We start from the raw sequence: 21,956 nt of genomic DNA, 5'->3' as shown, positions 1-21,956 counted from the left end.
TAGTTGAAAATAGGCTTAACAAATATCTGCATAAGCTATTCAATTTGCCATATTATCAAGTGTGAGTTATCGAAATTTTGGCAACTATTCACCAAAGTTTTTCAAAGTTTACGATTACTACGGTAATAGCACTCGACGAAGCATATTCTGCAATGCAGGCTGCACGACAGTATCAATAAACTAGCCAGCTTGAGTCCGATGAGCGAGGGTTATATTAATCCGAAGCCCAAGTTCTACCACTAAGGTAAGGTGACGAATAATTACATTTGGTGAGAGGTTCCTGAGTGTCATTTGTATGATTTTTGATTTGTTGTTGCGTTGTGTTGATACGTGAGCTCAGAAATATTTAATACGCCACTTGGGGCCGCTTGTTCAAAAGGCGAACAACGCTAACCCAGGGTTAAATTTGCCTAACCCTGGGTTAAATTAGCCTTACCCTGGGTTAAATTTTAATCCTGGGTTAATTTGCATTGCTCAAAGCCCGGTTAGTGTTAACCCTAAGTTAACATATTATTTTTGTAAATAAAACAACTCATTATAGATTTTGCTCTCTGTAGCGGAGCTAGCGGTCATTCTGTTCGTGCTCATCTTGAGTAAAAATTTCCACAAAGATTATTTCGTTATTGTTAGAATCATTGTAGATGCTGACGACTGATTGTTTTTTTGCGATTAATTTATTTACATATAAGCATTTTGGACGAAGGTCAACTATTGAATTGCATTTTGCGTCTTATTTTAGTATTCCACTATGTTTTATCTTGCCGCCACGCAACAGCTTAAACTAGAACTTATTCTACGCTTATAAGCGCGACTTCGTCATGCTCTCAAAAATCAGCATGACAAGTAATATATTTTACAGTGAAATTTTTCGTAATCTGATTGGACAAGTGCATCTGAGCATGCTCAAACGTGACGTTTTATACGCCATCTGGTCATCCACAGTGAACTGCAATAACAAATGGAACGATAACTCCCGTACTTTTTTCCGTGATTGGATGAAGCCAAACTTGCCTCCTCCCCCCCCCCGATTATGTTGAGGAGAAACATAATCGGCAAGAATCGTGGACGATGGTTTTCAACAATACATTATACCAAGCTTATATATACATATAATGTTTGATTTTGAATTACGTGTAAATTTTGTAATCATTTGGGTGAAGGACGAATGTGCAAAAATGCTCATCTCTGCAAATTAAGTGTCTTGCTACATCTATATGAGAGTACATTATACTGAATATTACTGAAATAAATTGAATTAGTACTTGACTATGCATGCACTGCATTGATTAATCAATTTGAAATGCAAATGGTTTTCAAGCTTTGCCATGTCATGGGAGAAACCAAGTGTTTTTACTCTGGCCAATGCAAATGATTATATGAATGTGAATACCAATGGTTCTTTGAATGCCAATACAGATGACTATATGTATGAAAATACCAAAGACTGAATGAACGTCAATACCAACGAAAACATTAATGTATTATAAATGCAAACACCAATGCATGACTATACAAATGCCAATACCAATGAAAACATTAATGTAATTATAAATGCAAATACCAATGCATGACTATACAAATGGCAATACCAATGAAAACATTAATGTAATTATAAATGCAAACACCAATGCATGACTATACAAATGCCAATACCAATGAAAACATTAATGTAATTATAAATGCAAATACCAATGCATGACTATACAAATGGCAATACCAATGAAAACATTAATGTAATTATAAAATCAAACACCAATGCATGACTATACAAATGCCAATACCAATGAAAACATTAATGTAATTATAAATGCAAATACCAATGCATGACTATACAAATGGCAATACCAATGAAAACATTAATGTAATTATAAAATCAAACACCAATGCATGACTATACAAGTGCCAATACCAATGAAAACATTAATGTAATTATAAATGCAAACACCAATGCATGACTATACAAATGCCAATACCAATGAGAGTATGAATGTCAATACAAATGACAGTATGAATCTCAATACCATTAACTATATTATGCCAATGCCAATCTCTTTATACATCTTTGTAAATGCAAATACCAATGCACAGCAATACAAATTCCAATACTATGACTATATGAATGCCAATATCAATCACCAAAGGTTATATGAATGTTACCAATGACTGTATAAATGCCAATATCAATCACCCTGAATGTCAATACCGATGTCTAAATGAATATAATACCAATGACTATATGAATATCAATGCCAGTTGTTACATGAATGCCAAATTGCTTCATACTCAACCCAATAGCTTGAGACATTGTTATGTAAAAAGTGTACACCAAGATGACGGTAGCAAGGCAGAGTCGCAGCTAGTTATGATAATATTGTTTGGGAGGGTGCTTTTATGTGATATTATCGGTAGAAAACAGTTTATTTCAAATGAATGTAATACTGTAGAACATACGTATATATGAATACCCCCCCCCGACATCTCACTTTGCTACGTCACTGTGACACAACATCATGGTACACTGTAGAACATGCGTATATATGAATACCCCTCCCGACATCTTACTTTGCTACGTCACTGTGACACAACATGGTATATTGTAGAACATGCGTATATATGAATACCCCCGACATCTTACTTTGCTACGTCACTGTGACACAACATCATGGTATACTGTAGAACATGCGTATATATGAATACCCCATCCCGGCATCTTACTTTGCTACGTCACTGTGACACAACATCGTGGTATACTGTATTTCATAACAAAGCTACACTTTGAGGAATGAGGATGACTGAGGATGACTTTGAAATAAATTCGAAAATTTACAGTTCACTTCTCGTCTTGTTTTGATGCATATTTTGCAATCTCAAGACGTCTTGCTTCTTCGGAATTTGTTTTATACTACATTTCTTTAAATTGTCAGCTGGTCATGGTTTGTAAAGCTACACTTATCAATGCAACTTTCCGATGTCCTTCAGTATTTGCTAAATCCCATAAAGCAGGATAGCAATTTAGAAACGAAATTGATACTGAGTTATATGCACTGTACTGAAATTTTACCATAGACGTACGGTACAGGGCAATTGCCTACCCCAAGGAAGTTTGAAGATTGAAAAGTTTGGGCAAATTTTAAACGTTAGTCGGGCGAAAATATGGCGGAACCTTCACTGTGAGATGGGATTAATATTTACTGCCCTCCCCCCCCGAATTAATAGCTCCGGTACGCCTATGAATTTCACAAGCAACTTTGTACCCGGAGTTAAAGCCGGAGCTGGCGTCTTGTTTGATTATTATTCAACAAATACATTATGAATGCATTTAATATAACGGTGAAATGTGTTCTATTTTTGAAATAGGTTGTTATTCTGAAAAAAAATTTTATGTCATACTTTAAGTGTCTGACAACAAGCTTGTGCAGTTTTACAATTTACCATAAATAAGAGCGTTGCCATATACATACTACAAAACGGCATCAGCCATCTGGGGCATGAAATTGTTTTATAATTACTTGCTTTGTTGCTTAAGAACAGACAATTTACTCTAAAAAACGAAGCTTGCTCGAAGCTCGTCAAAATACACGAATTTCATCAAAAGTGGAAAGGTCAATTCCAAAACACTATCAATGAAAGTCTTATCTTGGCATCGCTCGAAAACAGCTTTGATGCTGTAAAATTAGAGTGAAATATTCACACTTAAGGCGTCACTTGGCGCTCATTATCAGCGTCTATATGACGTTACAAATGTCATCAATTTAAAGTGATGTCTTACAGATAAAGATGATTGACAATTGGAAGTATATCTGCTTCATTGTAAGAGAATATGTACGCTTATTTTCCTGAGGCTCTATATGCAAGTCATAAATCGTCGTAAATAAACTCTCTGGCAAGTCGATGAAATGGATCGAAACCTTGGGGACAGCGGGGCAAATTATTACATGACGTAATCCGGAGGTAAATACATATTCGCCACTAACCGCTTTTATCATGTCGCTTCGTCGACTTTGCTGTGTCGGCTGCCGACATCGTTTCTCACGAAAATGACAACTTTGTTATCGTTTGTATCGTGGACAATAAGCTACTGGCTCAGTGAAACGTTTTAAAGATTAGCGCTCATTTGACGTTTGGTAAGACAAGTTCCACTTTTGATGAAATATTGAATTACGTAAATATAAGCATGAAGTAAGCTGAATGTAGATTACTGTTTGGAATACTTTTTGTGCATTCATTTTTTTCCCCTTTACGATAACTAAACTATCTAAAATTCAAGAATAAAGTTTATTTTAGAATAGTTTTGAACTTTTTTTTCTTCATCAAGTTTGACAGTTAAACGATCCATCTTGAACTTAAATACAGTCAAGCTGTCACGTATGCTGACATTTATCAGACAGCTAACTCCATAGGAAACTTTCTTTTCATACTGGCTTCCGTCGGCCTATTTTTCATAATCCTTCCGCAGTTTACCCCCCTGTCTTGTGTAAAGGTTCACGCGCGGTGCTTTGCAAAAATTTACAATGATATACATTGCCAGGGAAGTTTACAGCAAAAGTTTTTTTCTCCATATATAAGACCCCATCAATAATTAAATGTTTCGATTTTGATGCTGTAATGACTACGCATTTTCAACATGCACAAACACGACGCAGGTCGAGAACAGGTGGCAAAACCTTTATCTTCTAATGCGTAGTTACGGCATCACGTTAACCTGCTTTGATGCACAGTTTTATCGTAATTTTCTGACGACTTCTAGTTATCAGTTAAAAGGCTGGGTATTCTGTACGAGTTATTCTACAGCTCCCCTCCCCCCTCTCAAACTAAAGTGATATTGTTACAAGGGCAATCATATAGTTTAATCCAGTTTACTTTCTCTGAGAAATCTGTCCAAAACGGACAATAGAGTCTCGAGACTATTATAGCTGTTTGCAGACATAGCTAAACTCCTAAATTTGTCGGCAATTAATTCGTAGGGGAAAACGCGCGCACTTTAAAGAGAGGTAAATTTTTTTGCCCCCGCTGTAGATTTTTTTGCTTCTGCATGCTAAGAAATTTTATGATGATTTTTAAGTCTTCGACTAAATGAGTTCCACTTCTATGATAGAAGGCACCAGGTATCATCACTCTTTATTTAGCCAGCCCGGATTATGACACAGTGGTCTTCGTTACAGTTTTTACGAAGGCATTAATTCAGATGTTTCATTTTCAACATGATCAGCGATCATGTGACTTTTTCACTTGGAAACAGGGGCAGATGCAGGAAGGGGAGGGGACAAAGGAGGGTACTGGACGATTTCATTTGGTGGAGACTGGGACAGCAATACACCTCTCTAAAATACTATGAAAATCAATTTTGTTTCATATTTGAACATTTCATGCAAAAGAATTGTAGATTTGAATAACTTCGACTATTGTCATATTTATAAACTTGTTTCACTAAATATAAATAAAACATTGTGTTGAATTTTCTATCGCTCGATATTTTTTTATTTCATTTCTAAGCTTTTGACCCATCGTGATGTAGCCAATAACTCAGAAATAATTGTAAGCAAGCTCACTTCGAAATATTGCGATGGAAACACGTTACGTTTATTCATCATATGCAACAAAATAAATGATTAAATATGCAACGAAATAAATGATTAAATATGCAACGAAATAAATGATTAAATATGCAACGAAATAAATAATTAAATATGCAACGCTATTATAAGCGATGAGTATGCGATCGCAATCTAATATATTATCTAAATTACTTTTATTGGAAACGCGAGCTCGTTGATTTTAATTATAAATCGCATACTTTTTAAAAATTTTGACTAAAGATGGATGGTGACTAGCCCCCCCTCCCCTCCCCTCCCTCTTTTTAAATCCTCCTCTAGGAAATTATGCTATTTGATGGGAACTTTTGACATTTCCATCATGATTGGCGAAAAAAAACCAAAACTAATTTGGGTGATTTTTATTAAAATCTGGCCTTACGTAAGCTCCTTGGAGGAAAGGTTTGCAGACGCCTGGATGTCTGATAGAAAAACAGCTGAAAGACCCTTAGACGCCTTGCTTATTTGGTTTTGTTTTTTACGTTTACTTAAACTTCTTTTAATTAAACTGTTCAAATTTGCCATCGGGGTGATGTCTTCAGATTTTAGAGAACGTTAAAGACTCATACTGCACCAATATATGACTTCGTTTATTTTTTCATAGATAACGTGGTTTTTTTTACTTGATGTATTAGAGAGTCGTTTAGTTGTGCGATTTGTTTTTGTATTTTTGTTAAAATATCGTGTTAATGTATGTTAGACGTGCGTAATAATTAATACGGGGGAAAGGGGAAGCGTGATAAGACTGAGCACAATCCGAGAAAGCTAACAGTTTAAAAAATCCTCTATTTTGCATCTCGACAGTAAACATTATAATATCATTTTTTATTTTGACATTTGACTCGTGAATTGACGATTGAACTCTGGGTGTTTTTACAGGATAAACATTTCATGATCAATTGAAAACTTTAGTCGTTGCTGTATTCTACTAAATGGACACTACAAGATATTCGTTACTGACGCCAAAAGAAGGAGCAAAAATCGCGCTGAACTCAGCTTTCACTCACAACATCGAGAAATGCATGTTGGCTTTCAAGAAGAAACACGAATACGCTTGCGCTGTCGAGGAGTCCCCAAATACAGGAGACCCTTGTCATCCCGCGATCCATAACGAAGGAGCTGTATCGTCTTCTGTCGAGCAGGCATCTCCCATCTCCGGTACTCATTGGCACTCTTCCGATTTTTATGTGTCGATGTTAAATTTTTCTTTGGGCTACGGTACAGTTCTTGGTTTCCCAAGATTATGTTATAAACACGGCGGAGGTAAGTGGGGAGAATTTTTATTTGTAAAGAAAATAGATTGGAGGTGGGGAGAATTTAAACTTGTAATGAAAATAGACTAGAGGTGAATAATTTGATGTTTTTGGTGACGGCTTTGAAGAAAGAAAAGAGAGAATGACCGTTATTTATGCATTTACGTAGAGTGCTTCAATCATATAAGGAGTTCTTTATTCAACGAAGAAGGTCTTTTCTATTTGTTTTGAAATGGAAAATGCTAACTGGCATTGAGTTGAATATCTCTTTCTGACAGTGGTGCCTAAATTCAGCTTTAGTCTTTTCGCTACTCAATTTGATTTTAAAGGATTCTCAAAGAATAAAATCAAACCATGCAGTCGAATTGTGTTTTTCTAGATATTATAAAACATAAATCCACCAAAGAATGACCTGGAGTTCTTACTTACCCCAGATCCATCACCTGTGACTTATCATTGATTATTATTCATTATATTGTCCTTGTACTATTTTTAGGTATCTTCCTTTTGCCGTATTTGGTGATGTTGTTTTTCGAAGCCATCCCCCTTGTCTGCGTGGAAATAGCAATCGGTCAACATTTTCAAAACGAGTTTCTTTTGCATACATGGAGGAAAGTTCATCCCAGTGCTGTTGGTTTGGGAATAAGCGCCGTATTCATTTCGTTGTTCACTATTGTCTATTTCAACGTTATTGTCGGTTGGTGCGCCGCGTACCTTTTTAGTTCGTTGCAGCGGCATCTCCCATGGGCGTCATGCCCAGATCATGCAAATGCGTGCACAAATGTGAGCAGTCCATCCGAGTATTACTGGTACGAGACAAAACTTGACGTTTCTGTGGACATAAACTCCGTCAAAGGTGGATATTTTTTCTTTTTGTTGTCTCAATAAATCCTGTGTTCCGATAATTTACCGGTATCAGTGATCCACGTGATATTACGGATAGTCCAGATTTATACATCGTTCAAAGCCAAATTTCCTTTCCATGAGATCGTCAGGGAGAGACGAGTCCCCCCCTCCCTATAAAGACCAGTTTTTGAGTTATTTTTTGAAACGGAAGAAATCAAATCAAATCTATGTGTGTTTGGATATATGTTTTAGGTTCATTTCGTCATAGAAAGAGATTGCAGATAACTAACTTGCTAAAATACAGGCAATAGCGTTTTACAGATCTTACGTATAAACATTTTTCATTCCCTTCCCTCCTCCCAGAGGTCACGTAACGTCTCCCTCGGTTTGAGCAGCCTGGCGATGCCCATAGTTAATGCTAGCTCGTGTGTAAGACTGCTCAAACATAAAGCAAGCAATATTTTTGTATCCACCTTACCTTTTCTTGTTTTTTAACAGGTTTAAACTGGGAAATGTATCTCTGCATCTTTATTTCGTGGATTCTTGTGTTTATGTATAACGTTAAAGGCATCAAATTTGCAGCCAAAGTAAGTTGTCTTAAGTAGTGACATAAAAAACCTGCGTGCTTGTTGGGGGCATTGTAAATTTCTGACGATGTACAGCATTTCTTTCTTTAGATATCTATTGTTTTCACAGTGAGTGAATTCCGAAGTATTTTTAGATATCCCGAACCACTAGTTGATATATTTCGCCATTAGCCACCTGTTGCATACAGTTCAAAAGAAAATGTTCGAAATACGTTGAGATTATAACTTTATATGATTCTGTCACATGGCTTTGTAAGCTATAAGAGGTTGTTGAGTTTGTTGAGCTCATTCGAACTTGCCATGATATTTTTTCATTTCAGCCCGGTCACGTAATCCTCGTCATTGCTGTGGTACTTTACCTTGCTCTTTTTCTCATGGTGGTTCATCTTGACGAGTGGGCACGTGGTTTGGCTTTGTTCTTCGACTTCGATGTGAAAGACGTAATTACTGCACATGCGCAATACACACAAGAAGTGGGGCATTCAAAAAATATTACAAAACGATATTGTCGTTTTTTAGATTGACAAGTTGCTGAGCATTGAAATCTGGCGCGACGCTGCAAATCATGCTTTTTTCACTCTTGGCATTGGCTACGGTTCCATACTCATGTACTCTAGTCATAACGATAAACACTTCCAATGCAAGTCAGCGGCGTTGTACTACGGGCTCATCGACACTACCATCGGTGTCTGTTCATGCATCATCGTCTTTTCGTTGCGTGGATTTCAAGCTCATTTCAAAGACAAAGAATGCTTGAAGTTTCTCGAAGACAATAATAGATCGTGGTCGGATATTGGAATCGAAACTAAGAGAAACCTCTTTTGTAATTATTCTTTTCTCTTGCAACCCGTAAGTTTGAAACTAATTTGGTTGTCAGTTGCAGCTAAGGTAGCCATAAAATAGCCAACGTTTTGTTTGCTTGTAGCTACCAGACGCATTTTCATTGGCGTTTATAAGCTGGAGTGAAAGTTTTACTCGTATTCCATATCCGCCATTGTGGTCGTCGCTTAGTTATTTTTTGCTTCTTCTCACTGGCATCGGCAGCATGTCCGGTATGGTACTTAATGTTGCCTACTTTTTAAGGGAAATCAGTGATATGAAGCACATCTATGCCACAGGTAAGTGATTTCATTTAAAGCTACGTGCAAACACAGACACTCGACGTGCGTTCAACATTGTCTTGCGCTTGTTGAGTAATGTTTTACGATGTGTGCAAGCGCTCTCAACATTTTGAACTTATGAGATAAAATATTCACGATGCTATCGGCGGTGCCATCTTTACAACGATATATGCTGTGCAGTGCGCATGCGTTAGCTGGGCACTGTTGAGTAAGCTGTTCAACGCACTAAACAATGTTTAGGCAAACATCGATGAATGTAGAACAAAAAAATGTTGAGCGCTGTTGAGTCGAATGTTTCGAACTTTTCTCAACACCTCTCAACAGGGTGTGCAAATGCTCTCAACATGTTGACTTTTACAATGTTGAGCGCATGTTAAGTAAACATATTGCGTGAGTTGGCTCGTAGCTTAATCCTGTTTAAGATTATTGCATTTGTAAAGCTTGTTTCTCAAATGGTCGTCCCTAGTCGTTTCAGTTTTGTCCAGTCTATTCTACTCAACTCTTTTCTATTCTATTCTATTCTGTTCTATTCTATTCTAATTTTGTCCATTCTATTCCATTCTATTCTACTCTACTCTATTCTATTCTATTCTGTTCTATTCTATTCTAATTTTGTCCATTCTATTCCATTCTATTCTACTCTACTCTATTCTATTTTATTCTATTCTGTTCTAATCTATTCTATTCTAATTTTGTCCATTCTATTGTATTCTATTCTTGTCTATTTAGTTTTCTAATGCTTGTCTTTCTAGGTTTGGTTTGTTCGTTCTCCTGTGTATTTGGACTACTGTTCACTACAGACAATGGATTGTACATGGTCAATTTGTTTCACGGTTATTGTTTTTATGCGTTGCCCTGGATTGCTTTGATGGAAATTTTGACTGTCTTCTTTCTCTTTGGTCGCAAGAAGTAAGAGATAAATTCACGTTGAAACAACTGCTTAAATTTTGTATTCTGCCCACCACCAGTGAATAGTCATAATTAAAGGAAAAATCGCCTTGTTTATCTCTGAAATATAGGAAAAAAGAAATGATGATTTGTACTAATAGAGAGTGAATACTTATAAACAGGGCTTGGCCGGCTTGATAGTTGTGTGTGTGTGTGGGGGCTCATGTGCGTGTGTTCTTTTGAAATGAGTTTTTTTCTAGGCTTTATTGCGTGCATATATAAATAGGGAGGATAATTAATATGCCATGGATTATAAACAAACATACTGGGTGATCTCTATTAGCGTTTAAGAGATTCCATGCTTGTTGATGTAGATCGTACAGGCTAGTGAAAGTCCTTAGAAGGACTGCTGGTGTTGATGTTGGCTGAATTTTCGACAACCTTAGCGGTAGTCAACCTGGACGATCTACATCTACGAAGATGGAACGATACTCCCGGGTTGAAAATGTTCAGTTTAAATTTAAGAGGTGCAGCAATTCTTAAATTTAAGCTAACTACTACTTTCTGATCTTTCCCGTGTGTAGCTTTTGCAAAATATTTGAAGAAATGACAGGAGAGCGTCTTCATGTGTTATGGATTATATGTTGGTTCTTCATCACACCCGCCATTTTGGTAACACTGATTATTCTCAGTGTCGTCGATTTGGCCAAAACAGACGGTTACACTTACAGCGTTTGGAATCCTTTTAAGGTAGCTGTAGAACTGCACTTTCTTATAGTGGAATCTCAACGAAAAAAGGGGTTTTTTTGGTACAATTTTTAGGGTATGACGGATATTTTCTATCCTTCTTGGTGTTATGTCATCATTGGTTTGTCTTTTGCAATACCCGTCGTTTCTGTCATTGGCGTTTTCTTCATATACTGCATAAGACATCGTCATTTGCTCATGGAAATGTTCCACGACACATGGAAATATATTTGGCATAGGTGCCGGAGGCAAGAAGAATTTGAACTCGAGAATGTCGCGGAAGGACAAGATTGTCGTATTGATTGTGCTCGTAGACGACAAATTTTACCTTGCAACGATGCCGTTATTCCTGAACTACTTTCGTTTGATAACATGACGGTTGAGAATGGCAACGTGCTGAGTGAAAACGCTGAAATGTCACAGCAACCTAATTGCTGCATGGCTCAAAGTCTTCCTAATCGACGACGTACGAGTATTTGAGTAAATTACGTTTTAAAAAAGAGATTCCGATTTTTAATGTTTAGGAAATACATGATTGGTTGATTATACAAACAGACGTTGTAAATGGTTCAAATATGTCGTGTTCTTTGAGCGACATATCTAACAAACCAACATCATTAAACATCTTTAGCCTACTGTAATTAGAAGCGAAATTGCAATGCAACTTGTGTTAGGGGTGTGTGAGAGTACGTATTAATTCTGTTTGCGTCCATTCAAGACTAATTTCTTTAGAATTTATAATTGCTCTTATGAATTAATCGTTACACGTGTAATCGATTACATGTGTGATCGTGTAATCGATTACATGTGTGATCGTGTAATCGATTACATGTGTGATCGTGTAATCGATTACATGTGTGATCGTGTAATCGATTACATGTGTAATGTTATAATCAATTACATATGTAATCGTGTGCATGTGTAATCGTGGAATCGATTACATGTGTGATCGTGTAATCAATTACATGTGTAATGTTATAATCAATTACATATGTAATCGTGTACATGTGTAATCGTGGAATCGATTACATGTGTAATCAATTACATGTGTAATGTTATAATCAATTACATATGTAATCGTGTACATGTGTAATCGTGGAATCGATTACATATGTGATCGTGTAATCAATTACATGTGTAATGTTATAATCAATTACATATGTAATCGTGTACATGTGTAATCGTGGAATCGATTACATGTGTGATCGTGTAATCGATTACATGTGTAATGTTATAATCAATTACATATGTAATCATGTACATGTGTAATCGTGGAATCGATTCATGTGTGATCGTGTAATCGATTACATGTGTAATGTTATAATCAATTACATATGTAATCGTGTACATGTGTAATCGTGGAATCGATTACATGTGTGATCGTGTAATCAATTACATGTGTAATGTTATAATCAATTACATATGTAATCGTGGAATCAATTACATCATATACTATCTTCCTCCTTCTTCCTCATCGGACAGCGATTTTTTTGAATTTATACTACAAACACGATTCTCGCACACGAAGAATTTACAGTGAATGCTCGTTTAAGCGCTGCTCCTGATCAAAATGCCAGAGATGAGTGACGTAAACAATAGTGCAAACTGTCAGCCAAAATGCGAAATTCTATATTTATTATATGTGGATTTCAATCGCGATGGACATAGATGTCATTTCTAGTTTCTCACTCAAGCATGTAACATAAATCAATGATTTTGCTCGAATGTTGAAATATGTGAAGCTTTTCACCAAGTATGATTATAGGAGTTTTAAAGCGGTTACTATTTGCAGTACTTGCTGTGTTTTGCTATTGTGAATATATTATATACTACATTGTTATATTTCAATGTTCTTGGCCCGTACTTGATACACGTTTAAGAAATAACGAGTTTTTAAACCCAAATAACAACATAAACGCTTTGCTTCTTTCCGATCCACATTTATTGGGCTCTGAACGTGGACATTGGTTTGACAAGCTTCGACGTGAATGGCAGATGAAGAGAAGTTTCCAAACTGCTTTAAAATTTCTCAAACCCGATGTCGTGTTCATTTTGGGGGATATTTTTGACGAAGGAATGATATGTGGGGATGAGGTGTGTTAAAAAAATGGAAAATCAAACCAATTAAAGTGCTACTGTAATCAACATGGCTCCTTTTCATTATTACTTTTAGGAATGGGAAGATTATATGGAAAGATTCCATGACATATTCCACCATCCCCGTGATACAGAACTTTATGTCGTTCCTGGAAATCATGACATTGGTTTTCATTATCGGTAATTCCTCAATACTTTTATCTTGTAGTTTGTGTCTCAATTGTGTGAATTTTATTCATAAGTTGAACTAAGATAGTCTTGTTCTTTCCTTCCAGCATGGTAAGCAGCTCCTGGCTAACAAGACGGTTCAAAAGTTCTTTTAATGTTACTGGAGTCAGATTGTTAAATTTGAAAGAAAATTGGTGAGTATCATTTGCTACCACGATTCAAAGTATCTCCTTAAGTGAAAAGATGTTGTCTTTACAATACAGGTTTGTGCTTGTCAACTCTATGGCATTTGACCAAGATGGTTGCTCTTTGTGTGAAAGAGCAGAGCAAGAATTGGAACAAGTGGCAAGCAAGTTGAAATGCCTTTACAATGACTCAGATCAAATGAAATGTGAACATCCTATTACATCTTATCCTTTTATCTTGCAGGTTGGTTTGTTTGGCTCAGGTTCAATTCTCAAAATGTTGTTTTTATATTTGCTTACTTTCATATTTCTTAGTTAAGCTCTCTCCACAAGGTGAAACATACTTTGATAATGCTAGGTAGCTCGACCAAGCTTTGTTTGTTGGAGCATGTTTCATCATAGATTTTCTGAATTTTATGCTGGGTAAGGTTTTTGACCATTCTCCTGTGGTAATGCTAAAATTTTCTAATTCATAGCATTTTCCTTTGTATCGATCATCGGAGATAACTTGTACTGAAAAGGATTCTCCTCCTGTTGAAATACGTTTTAAGGAAAACAGGGAAAGATGGGAGGTGTTGTCACGAAGTGCATCAAAATTGCTACTTGATTCACTTCATCCACAAGGCATCTTCAGTGGACACACTCATCACAGTTGTCATGTTGTTCATCGAGGGAAAATCCCAGAATTCACGTTGCCTTCATTTAGCTGGAGAAATAGGAATGACCCCAGCTTTGTTCTGGTATGTTTGCTTTATTGTATTAATGTACTGCAAAGCTTACTTAATACAGAAAAACTGTATGTTAACAATGCCCATGTTTTCTCCAACAGGTAATTTTTAACCCAAAAAAGTTTGCACTGCAAAAGTGTTATCTTCCTCAAGAAAGCACAGTGATTTTATTGTATGTGACAGTAGCTTTGATTTTTCTTTCATACATCTGTTGGAGCCAATGTAGGAATTGTTTTAAAGTGTTTCGAAGAAGGATATTTTATCATAGAAAACCTATAAAAATATGCTAAATACTGAAAAAAATTTCACCATTGTTTTAATGATGATGAAGATACTGTAGAGAGAAAAATTGGCAGCTACTTTTTTGCCAATTTCCATGCCACTTAAAACTGGCAACTTGCCGGACAACTATGTTTTTAGTCTGGCGAGACACACCCTTATTTGTTCGATTGGAGGTGTAGCAGGGCATAAATTTCTTAAAAATGAATACGGTGGGTTTAGGTCTTGCTGATCTGCAAAAACACTGCCATTCAGTTAACTGAAGGCAACAAGTTTTAGTCTTATAATCCTGAAAATTTAATTTAAAAACAAATTTGTAATTCCCATGCAATGGATTTATTATTACTACTATTGATCGAAATCCATTGGAATGTATGGTAGACAATATTCTGTATTCATTCTGCACAAATGTTGAAAACCGCAATTCAGAGTTCTCAGACTTCAAAGTCTGTAAAGTTGATGAACCATACCTCCCCAAAAGGTTTGCCAAAACCTTCAAACCAAATGTTACCTTACTTACACCGGTTCTTATTGTTCGCTACAGCTTTAAGGAAGATTCTACTATACTCTGATGCAGATATTGCATGCACTGTTCTTCATTGCAACTATGTTCACAAGAAGGGATATGTGCACTTTCTATTGCTATGCAAGCAGGTTGATGAAAAGGTATCAGTTGATTTTTTATAAGAAACGGAAAAGTCAATGTAGTCCTCAGTCATGAGAAAATGAATTCATACAAAATAAATTTGTACTATCTACAACTACTGATAAGCAACCATTGCAGCCAACTCAGGGTAACATTCCTTCAAAAAAATACTTTGAAGTGCACTAAAGTAGACGATCAAAGTTTGAATGTCAAATGAGTTATCTGCTAAAGATATTTATCATTTCACAAGTCCATGAATCCCATGTCATAAAGAAGGAACTTCTGAAAAAACACTTGCTTATGTTTAACACAATTAAAGATAAGGAAAGAGATTTACATGCAGTATACACAATGGATTGCAACCACCAATCATTCTGCGACTATTTCCACCCTGTAAATTGTCACAAGGCAATTAAGATGAGTAGGAATTGGAGCAAACATCAAGCTGTTGGTTTCAAAGGTTTCACAGCCATGGCTGCATTTGGAAACATTCCGTGGTACTGAGACAAAGGCATCGTTTTAGCCAGAAGTTGCTTACCTATGGGTAATAAAGAATATTAGTAAAAGAACAAGGCAGTTACAATTATACATCAACAAATATGTAAATCCATGATGAAGGAAGAAGGGAAAAAATAAAATCCATACCAGCAAAATATCTACCATGCATCGTCTTCACAGCAGCCACAGCAATATCAGGTGTGACACACTTCAAGTAAACATTTCCCTAAATAATTCGAGAATATTCCATCAGCAACACTTACACTATTTCAAACTTAAATTCATTCACCAAGCAACATGGGATATGGTGGGATAGACAGGTATAAGAAGAGGAGAGACCATTTAGTACCTGCATAGATGTCTGATCAACATGAATATGAACTATGCCTCCTAATTTTGAGAGTTCGTCCAAGACGTCATCCTGTATGTCCAAATGCCAGTCCTTGTCTTGTTCCCTATCATAAAAACGTTTAAAATATTGAAGAACACTAAACAAGAATGACTGCAAGCTTGGAGGAGATTTTGACAACAATGGAATAGGTACATATTTACAAAGTGCAAACTTGGCTCATTATGATACATAGTCACCCCTGTCCAGTGCTGTAGAACTGAATTTATCAGAAGGGGGGCTCTCCGGACGTTTTGGTCAATAGCGCCCTTTTGAAATTACCCATTTCAAAGGTAGAAGGGGGGCTCCTCCCCCAAGCACCCCCCCACTTCTACAGCACTGCCCCTGCCCTTCGAGGAACAACATTGTACACTACAAAAGGTATTGACTATCTAATTATTCATTGCTGTATTGCTGTGATGCACAATTCTTAAATTCTATTGTTGTTTTTAAGTTATTAAGTGGTTAACACTTACTTTGAAGGATCAAACATGTTGCTTATCATCAAGCAAGGAGTTGGTAATGGAATGCTAACTGGTGTCTGCAGAATGGATACTGCTGGATTAGCTGGGGGCGCACCTGGTACAGTTAACCCTAATAATAGAAGAAAAATTTATGATGCTATGGTGTTGAGTCAGACAACATGTAGTGATTATCAAAATATCATTCTCACCAGCTGAATGTGTTTGAGATAACTTTTGCATCAGAGCAGCTCTTGCAGCAGTGTTCATTACAATACCCCCCTTCTCGTATTCCTCATCGTCAAGGAATGACATTCCCCCAGTATCTGTCCGTTCTGTTACTGGACCAACCTTATCAATAAATAAACAATAAACAATTACAGAAAGATGCCACAACAAGAGACTATGTTTATTCAGATGACTAGAAGAGGTAATGAAGAAATTATAGTATCATTTGGAACACATTTGAAGTTGCAGCACCTGAAGTGGGAGGGGGTGGGGGTTGATGATATCGATACACAAAATGTACCTTTATTGGTCTTCCAGCGAGTTCAAATCCATTCATCTGTTCCATAGCTCTTTTTGCACTATCGGGATCACGAAATTGTATAAAGCAATATCCTTTGGATCTTCCTGTTTCGGAATCCATGATCATCTGAACAGTATCTATAACGCCGAAAGGTTCAAATATCGCTTTGATCATTTGTTCGGTAATGTTAAAATGTAATGAGCCAACGTAAACACGTGTTGGTCCTAGCGGACGTTTCAATTTCTCAGCCTCAGCTGCTAGTCTGTTCTTCTCAGCCTGAGTCTCCTGTACAATGATGGGTGCGTTAAGCAAACGTTGACCAGTGAGCTTCAAAGCCTATCGTAAGAAATTCATTGCAATGTTTAGTTTGCGTTTTTTTTTACGAGGTTTTTACTCGACGATTTCGTCAAACGTATTTGTTTAATCATTGACTTCGGTTTCATTAACCTATGAAGAAAATGTACAGTTTTTTTGAAACAGCGCCTTATATGTTAATTTCATCGAAACAACAACAAGCGCACGTAGTGGCCAGCAAGCCAACAACATGCAGCCTCAAAAAAGCGCTCATCGAAGTCTTTACACAACAATAAACACGTGACATATCATGTTTAACACAAAAGGAACCAAGAAATTTCGTTTATAACAAGGCTCAATCACAATACTTTCAGCCTGCTTCTGTATAAACTGAAAAGTTGATCGACTTCCAACATTGACGGAATTTATGAAGTAAACAGAGTTCAAACGACGGCATTAAAATATCAAAGTAAAGGGTTTGAACCCGGAAGTATCGTTACATGTTTGTAAATGTAGATCGTCCAGGTTGGTATAGTCCTGAGAAGGACTGTTTTTGACGTCAGTCAACAACAACAAAAACAGTCCTTCTCAGGACTATACCAACCTGGACGATCTACATTTACAAACATGTAATTAAATATCAAGTTGCTCTAAAAGCAAAGCTGTATATATGTATTTTCAATGAGGAAACATACCAAAGGAACGGCAGAAGCATCCGTGAACTCTACGTATGCAATGCCCTTGGATCGTCTTGAATTACGATCCGATATGATTCGAACATCACGAACCTAAAATTACAAAAAAAAGAACAACGTTAGGCAAGTACTGCCAAACGAATGCAAAGTGCATGAAAGAAAAAGGTCACCCAACTTACTTGTCCGACTTTCGAAAAGAACTCCTCCAAGTCACGTGGTCTTATGTTCCTCGAGAGCTGCATACAGAAGACTGTACGTCTATCTCGTTCTTCGGCGGAGATTGTTTCATCACGAGGTAAAACTTGCCAATGGCCGCTAAACAAAGTAACCAGAAATTGAAAGTTGAATCACATCACGCGTGTAGGCATATACGTAAAATGAGTTAGGAAAACCATGCCAAGGTAGGAGATACCTACCTGTCGTCACTACCACTTCGCGATCTTCTTTTTCTATCCCTATCACGCTTTTCATCTCCCCTACTTGGTCGTCGTCTAGGACTTGGACTACGACGACGTCTGTCCGGACTTGGACTACGACGTGATCGTCGTTCCCCGCTACGACTTCGTCTCTTTCGTCTCTCTCCGCTACGCGACCTGGTGGATAAATACAAAAAAAAGTCAAAACTAAAGGACACAAGGTTGCATACTATGACCTTAATGATCATGTAGGGTCAAAACAAAGCTTGATGGTTTGATAAGTACGATAGATCTCAATAGCAGTGAGCAAAAACAATGATTTACTAGGTGGTTAGGGACACATGTGGATTGATAGAAGCATGGATGGATATAAAATCTTGGTTAATAAAAGGATGATTTCTTTTCCACCTTTTGCTGCGACGTCGATCTCCACTTCGACTTCTGCTTTTACTGCGCTTGCGTCGTGATCTAAATTCAAATAAGATTTTCCTGTTACGGCACTGTAGATTCATTGCTGGCTTTCCCACATTTCATGACATGCTCAAGGGGTAATATAACCAAGGAAAATGTCAAATTGCTAACTGTGACGCATGCTAGGAAGCTGTGATTTTCAGCAACTAACCGTTTGCTCTTCCCGTCATCATCGTCGTCCGAGTCATGTTTCTTTGACTTGCCATTTTCTGCACTCTAGAAAAAGAAAAGAGCTTTAACACACGCTGTGATAAACTTTCAACAGTTAACACAAGTTCATCGGCCAAGATTTGTTAACATCATTGTACTACAATACCATCACCTAAACAACCAAAATAAAGAGTTTCGTTACTCTGGAGTTTGATTCAAACACACTTGTCACATCACATACAATGTTTACAAGAATTTTTAAAATGATTTTTTTTGTTTTGACAAATAATCATTGCTTTTCTACATATTATAATCAGTGTCAGAGTTTTCTAGAGGCAAAATTTTTTTGAAAACTTTTATGACCCTAACAAAATTTAATCTCTAGTTCAAGGGGGGTGGGGTTCTCTAGTTCTAAGGGGGATGGGGTGCACACGTTTTGTATGTAAAATCGGGAGGCATCATTTCCTCTTTCGACCTGCAAGAAACAATTTTTCAAAATGCAATTGAATTTTTAGCATTTTTGTGTGCATTAATGTGTCTACCTCTTGAAGGTTGTAGTTGAAACCACAAATCAAAGGTCTAAAAAAACAATAGAGGACTTAGAGAGTTTAGATCAATTATTGTCACCCCTTATCCCAAGGTTGAAATGTGAAATGCCGCACATCGCTAACCATTCAAAAATGGGCAGTTGGACATAAATTTCTTACTGAAGGGAATGCATAATTTCTCCACGTATTCAATTGTTATGTATGCACATTTACAAGGTTTTTTAATAGTAAAATCGGAAAGCCTGTAACCTATTGTTATTTTAAGTGTGTTTTGCAAGCACATATACACATGTTAATTTATGAGCACAATGAACTGCAAAGTGTTTCTCAAAAAGCAATCCACTAAGCTAAGCTGACCAGGGGTGGAAAATGTATTGGAAATTTGGCACCAGAAAATATTTTAAAGTTCGAAAAAATTATTTTGAATGTTTAAGACAGTGGGGAAAGAAAGCTTGGGTTTTTATTTTTTTGATCTTCCAGGAAATACATAATAGACTCATAATATTTCAAGTTAGCAGAGCTTCTTTTAAGAATAGAAAACTACAATTGATAGGCTTAGGTACTGCTTAGGCACCAGTACCTAATACTGGTGTCAGAATTAAAGAGAAAAATTAATTTCTCAACAAGCAGAAGAAAGTTTTCTTTTCTTTGTGGTTAACAAAACAAAAATATTTTTCCACCCCTGAAGGCGACATGATAAATTACCTCAAATACATGACACAACGTACAAAACTAAGACAACGATGTAAACAACACTAGAAATTGATCTATGTATACCTTGTACGGCGCTTCAAGCATGGCTTCTATGTCAAATTCGTCAGCCATAATGTACAATGAACTATCTCAATGAAAAATGAAAGCCTAAAAAACATAAAAATGATGAACTAAAAGCATGATGCATTTTTTATCATTTTCCGCACTATGTGCGGCAGTGTTAGGTTAAAAAGCATTGGGAGCTGGCATGAAAATTACAAGCTCCATGGAGAACTGTGTTAATTGCAGGAGACATGTCAATTTCAGGATGGAAAGTGTGTGAATTATGAGCTGCAATGTAACTAATGGAGTATTGCATGAATCAATGCAAGTTATGGATTTTAGGATAGTATGTGAATTACACAGTGTAATATGATAAATTTTATGCTTGGTGCATTTTCACATTGCATCATCCATAGTCTGGATGTTGGGATGAAGCAGGAATGTTAATGTTTGGAAATGCCACTTTGAACAGGTCTATGATTTTCATTAATGGAAGAAAATGATGATTCATATATAGTTTTCGTTGACTTTTAGGATCTTGTCAAAATTGAATGTAAAAATGCTTAAGTGGAGTGTGTTCTTTTTTTAATCATTTTTACTTGAACTCGATAAAATAGAATTGATGTTGCACAACTTAAAACTTTTCTATTCAGTCGTGTTTGTGATATAATATTGTAAAAGAAAAAATGTCTCATGAATATTAAACATGAAAAAACATGTGAATTGATGTGTCATATTCGTGTTACAAGATTTAAGTAGTTTTCCCGGTCAAAGATTTTGTTTATCGAGACAGGGGGGATTGTAATATAGTAATTGTAAAGAATCGCCGGCTCTCCACAAACAGGAGAAAATTACGGTATTTTTTGTCCAACTGCATAAACGCATCAAGGAAAATGGTTCAAGAAAACGGCACTTCGTATTGCTTTTTAAATACCGGCAAAAAACTTTGAGAAAAGGAAGCAAAAGTAATCATTTTTCGCACACAAATATGCACGACATGCTTGTCGACTTAATTATGTTGCATAAAATTTTTCATCAACTTTCAATACATAATGCTCCCTCGAGGCCTTAGCGTTAAGCGCAGTTTATTTAATTTTCATGCAATAGAAAGCGCGATGATTTCAAGAGGGTAAGGGCAAATCATTCTTCTTCATGATTATTTCAAAACATAATTACTCATCACTTTATCAACCAACAACATATCCAATTTCCCGAAGGCGTCCGCAAAAACACGGAGAAAAAGCAGAAACTTACCTAAGATATCCCCCTTGTGATTGGGAAAATATATTTCCAAATACTAAGCGAACCTTGAGTACTTCAAATCCAGAAATTTCCTTCAAACCAAACGCGCACGATGTCTTGCTCCGTGATAAATTTCTTCAGTAAATTGTAGCATCCGGGGGGTGTTGAACAATTTTACCGCGCATCAGCAGGTTTGGTTGGCGTCTATAACTGTCAGCAGTAAGAATTTTGAAATGGGCTACGTGCTATCGTAAAACGTTTTTTAAATGGCTTAAAAATCCCCTTTATATGACATCTTGTTGATTTATGAGGGAAAAATCGCGTTGTAAAGAATAAAATTAAACGAATTGAAGATAAACTATCTCATAAATA

The 21,956-nt window shown here is 36.5% G+C and overlaps 3 protein-coding genes across 5 annotated transcripts; 2 read left to right on the top strand and 1 right to left on the bottom strand.

Moving 5' to 3' along the window:
• Positions 1–34: 34 nt before the first annotated feature.
• On the top strand, positions 35–11,712 carry LOC124436936 (sodium- and chloride-dependent transporter XTRP3A-like). Of its 3 annotated transcripts, none has more exons than XM_046986911.1 (11): positions 55–244; positions 3,772–3,951; positions 6,471–6,854; positions 7,341–7,700; positions 8,189–8,277; positions 8,598–8,717; positions 8,797–9,126; positions 9,203–9,395; positions 10,151–10,307; positions 10,871–11,036; positions 11,109–11,712. In XM_046986911.1, exons 3-11 carry the CDS (start codon positions 6,524–6,526, stop codon positions 11,511–11,513), a joined length of 2,151 nt encoding a protein of 716 aa, XP_046842867.1. In that variant the 5' UTR covers positions 55–244; positions 3,772–3,951; positions 6,471–6,523; the 3' UTR covers positions 11,514–11,712. The 3 variants fall into 3 exon arrangements, with proteins under 3 accessions (XP_046842868.1, XP_046842867.1, XP_046842866.1); XM_046986910.1 differs by having other exon boundaries at positions 3,772–4,124; XM_046986912.1 differs by lacking the exon at positions 3,772–3,951 and having other exon boundaries at positions 35–244.
• Positions 11,713–12,197: 485 nt separating this feature from the next.
• On the top strand, positions 12,198–14,531 carry LOC124436438 (metallophosphoesterase 1-like). Its single transcript, XM_046986366.1, has 6 exons — positions 12,198–13,127; positions 13,207–13,310; positions 13,406–13,492; positions 13,562–13,727; positions 13,960–14,223; positions 14,313–14,531. The coding sequence occupies exons 1-6, from the start codon at positions 12,789–12,791 to the stop codon at positions 14,499–14,501; spliced, it is 1,149 nt and encodes a 382-aa protein (XP_046842322.1). The 5' UTR covers positions 12,198–12,788; the 3' UTR covers positions 14,502–14,531.
• A 664-nt stretch (positions 14,532–15,195) lies between these two features.
• LOC124436434 (RNA-binding protein 39-like) lies at positions 15,196–21,933 on the bottom strand. Its single transcript, XM_046986360.1, has 13 exons — positions 21,597–21,933; positions 20,364–20,447; positions 19,040–19,104; positions 18,826–18,885; positions 18,418–18,594; positions 18,181–18,316; positions 18,002–18,094; positions 17,013–17,348; positions 16,696–16,834; positions 16,499–16,616; positions 15,984–16,089; positions 15,782–15,860; positions 15,196–15,674 (listed from the first exon to the last, which is right to left on the bottom strand). The coding sequence occupies exons 2-13, from the start codon at positions 20,409–20,411 to the stop codon at positions 15,577–15,579; spliced, it is 1,455 nt and encodes a 484-aa protein (XP_046842316.1). The 5' UTR covers positions 20,412–20,447; positions 21,597–21,933; the 3' UTR covers positions 15,196–15,576.
• Between the last annotated feature and the right edge of the window lie 23 nt (positions 21,934–21,956).

Source organism: Xenia sp. Carnegie-2017, unplaced genomic scaffold (assembly GCF_021976095.1).
Source record: "Xenia sp. Carnegie-2017 unplaced genomic scaffold, XeniaSp_v1 HiC_scaffold_16, whole genome shotgun sequence".
In the NCBI taxonomy this organism is placed as follows: Eukaryota; Metazoa; Cnidaria; class Anthozoa; order Malacalcyonacea; family Xeniidae; genus Xenia; species Xenia sp. Carnegie-2017.
Note: the sequence above shows the minus strand (reverse complement) of the source record. Positions and strands in the feature narration are given on the sequence as shown.